Source organism: Austrofundulus limnaeus, unplaced genomic scaffold (assembly GCF_001266775.1).
Source record: "Austrofundulus limnaeus strain Quisiro unplaced genomic scaffold, Austrofundulus_limnaeus-1.0 Scaffold829, whole genome shotgun sequence".
Taxonomy (NCBI): domain Eukaryota; kingdom Metazoa; phylum Chordata; class Actinopteri; order Cyprinodontiformes; family Rivulidae; genus Austrofundulus; species Austrofundulus limnaeus.
Window position 1 is genome coordinate 97810 of NW_013953231.1, and position 3565 is coordinate 101374.

Sequence of the window (3565 nt, forward strand, 5' to 3'; positions counted from 1 at the left end):
GACCAGGGAGGATGATTCAACCACTCAACCACTAGATGTCGCTGAAAACAACAAATCCTACACACTGTGCCTTTAAGATGAATTTATCAATTTAATACATTTAAATGTAATATTTAGTAAAAATTAGTCAAATGTAAGAGCAGTGAGATACAAAAGGAATATTTTATGGGAAGTTTATAACCAGAATTTTACAGCTAAATAATGAAAATGTGTTAGTGACATTTTTTTAAACATTAATACATAGTGGCTGATAATTTACATACTTATTGGCCTTATTTTAACAAACTTCTGTTTCCACATATTTAGAGAAATTCGTTTGAAACTTTTGGCACTTGGTAAAAACACACAGGATGAGCAGATTCAGTGCATCACTGAAGGATCCTTGCAGAAACAGTGTTTATGGTTTTACCAGGAGAAGCTGCAGCAGCCATGTCTCTGTCTGCAGACCTGAGCTGCCTGCAGGCCAGCCAGGGAGCAGAGCGGGAAGAAGCGCTCACAAAGCTGGAGAAGCAGCTGATGTGTCCTATCTGCCAGGAGATCTTCAACAAGCCTGTGGTCATCCTGCCCTGTCAACACAACCTCTGCAGGAAGTGTGCTAACGAGCTCTACAAGGTGCCACTTTCTGCGCATGAGTGGGTCATGTATGTTCAAATACAGCAGTCATCGTTGGAGCGTGTTGGTAACGACTGTAGTAGACAMCTTGAATTTAAAAGTCAATCAGTTGTAGAGGAACAGTACCTATAAAAGGTTGGACGTTTTACTTTTTAATTGGGCCAAAAATGAATCATGAGTAAATAAAATACAATAAAAATAAAATAATATTAAATTAAAAATCTTTTTTCTTCATAGTCAAATAAATCAAATTTCTGATAAGGAAGTGGGAGATTGTTCCAAACTGTTATATTTGATCAGAATCAGATTTACTGACCAAGTATTTTTATATACAATTAATCTGATGTAAACAAGGAATAAAAATCTGAATTGCAAAGGTTTTTTTTTTAAAAAGAAAACTTAAGATATGAAATGCATAGAAATAAAATGTCAAAATCAATATGAGACTGAATAAATTTAACAGAAACTAGCTAAGAATTAAGGCTACTGATTGGCTGTGCAAAAAAGAAACTGTAGGTAAATGTTCTTGCAGATGAAAAATGTTTTTGTAAACGAACATAGTATATCCTGACATTAATGTAATGTGCGATGGGGGTCGAAACAGTGGGGGTGCCTGGTTTGACCTGGTCAAACTTCCTGCTGGAAGGGAGCGTCACATAGGGTCCATGTCTGGGGTATGAGTGGTCTGCAAGAATCTTTAGAATCCTGGGGGTGTGCAGGTCATGGAGGGAAGGCAGGTGCAGCCAATCACCTTCTCTGCAGAMTGAACGATGGGCTGCTGCCTGCACTGATTCTTGGTGCTGGCAGCAGAAAACCAGATGGTGATGGAGGAGGAGAGGATGGACTGATGATTCTGAGAACATCCTCTGCTCGAGCTGTTTTTGATGATGGAGCTGACGTTCAGCTCCTTCTTAAGGTTCTGGGTGAGAGTGGAGCCCAGGAAGCAGAAGGACTCCACTGGGGAGTCCTGCAGGGTGACGGGGGTGGTGGAAGCTGCATATTTCCTTTATATTTTACAGGTCGTCCAACTTTTTCAGACCTGTTGTAGATGTAAAGCCAGTAACTACTTTCTGGTAGCTGTATTTAAATGGGTCTAGTAGTTCATGAGATATTTTGGTTAAAAACAGGGTTGACTTCAAGTGTTRGTGCCAACATTTGAAGCATTTTGTCGCACAATTAAGAATGATGCTCAGCCAGTACCACTGTAACAATAGGTGATAAATATAAAAACTATAGGACGAAGGACAAAAATATACTCTCTAACTTTGAGTACAATGTGTTGTGTTCACCATGTGTGTACCATGTGTTCGCCATGTGTTTAACGTGTTCACCATGTGTTTACCATATGTTTGCCATGTGTTCACAATGTCTGTACCATGTTTTCGCCATGTGTATACAATGTGTTCGCCATGTGTGTACCAAGTGTTCGCTATGTGTGTAACGTGTTCACCATGTGCGTACCATATGTTTGCCATGTGTTCACCATGTCTGTACCCTGTGTTCACCATGTGTGTACCATGTGTTTGCCATTCATCATGTCTATACAATGTGTTTTTCATGTGCTTGTCATGTGTGTACCATGTGTTCATGCAGGGAGAAGCCTCTCATCTCTCAGGTTTTAAATTTCTTTAAACATTTTGGTCATCCATCCTAACAACACATTTAACTCTAAGTTTTTGTGCACAGCCATCTCTGTTCCACGCTCGAACCACCATGCTTGTGAATAGTGGCCATTTTAAATGTCCGTCCTGCAAACGTGAAGTGGTGCTGGATCGCCACGGAGTGTACGGCCTGCAGAGGAACCTGCTGGTGGAGAACATTATTGACATCTACAAACAGGAAGTCAACAACGTCCCGAGGTGGAGACACAACATTGATGATGAATTTGGGTCTAGATGAAGTTTAATAATTCTGTCTTTATGTCTTCATTGCAGCCCCAACCCTCTTTCTCCCCCTCCTCCTCCTCCTCAGGCAACATGTTCTGACCATGAAGGTGAAAAGCTGAACATCTACTGCCTCACCTGTCAGCTTCCTACCTGTTCTCTCTGTAAAGTGTTTGGAGTTCATCAGACCTGTCAGGTGCTTCCTCTGGCTGACATCTACCAGCAGCAGAAGGTGAGAGGATGGATGTTTGTGTGACAGTCAATAACCATCAAAACATCCAACCATTCATTCAACTGTTCATCCCACCATCATCCAGTCATCCATCCATTAATTTAACCTGGTTCTTCCCTCCCGGGTTGCTGTGGTCACTGTTGTGAAGGACCKTGGGTGAAGGATCGATATATAGACACTAACCTTGAGTCATGCAGTTTAAATCTTGTAGTTCCACATCTTCAGCAGGCACGTGCGAGGAGGGGGGTGGGGGGTGGGGCTGGATCTGGTCAAGACCAGATCCTGCAGGGACCATGATGATGGAGAGTCTTCTCAGGTAAGAACAGATTATAATTTACTGCAGGGAGAAACAAAGCACTTATGAGGACAGGGTGTTTTACAGATATTTCAGAAGTACTCTCATTCACACTTCAAAAATTTTTATCTCGTTATTTGTATTTAGGTCTAAAAGAGAATTGAACTGACAATATTTTATTATTGTTAATTTAGAGATGATTGTTTTAGTTCAAAAGCAAAAAACTGGCATGAATGTTAAATATGTAGCTTATAATTAGACATTTAGGGTGAAACCAGGCAGGTATGTGGACAGAGTATTTTACAGATATTTCAGAAGTACTCTCTTCAAAAATGTTTATACTTCAAAATGTTTTTTTAATCTTTTTATTTGAATTTAGGTCTAAAAGAGAATTGAACTGACAATATTTTATTATCATTAATTCAGAGATGAGTGATTGTTTTAGTTCAAAAGCAAAAAACTGTCATGAAAGTTAAATATGTAGTTTATAATTAGACATTTATGGTGATTTGTTAATTATTTATTATAGTTTAGTTTATTAAC

General features: G+C 39.5%; 1 protein-coding gene across 1 annotated transcript in view; it reads left to right on the top strand.

Moving 5' to 3' along the window:
- Positions 1–412: 412 nt before the first annotated feature.
- The window catches only part of LOC106532772 (tripartite motif-containing protein 54), a gene marked incomplete at both ends in the record, with an annotated part of 12708 nt that continues 9555 nt past the window's right edge, over positions 413–3565 (top strand). The window contains 3 exon segments of the mRNA XM_014028916.1: positions 413–612; positions 2299–2471; positions 2547–2727. Of these exon segments, the coding sequence (XP_013884370.1) occupies positions 430–612; positions 2299–2471; positions 2547–2727 (537 nt within the window).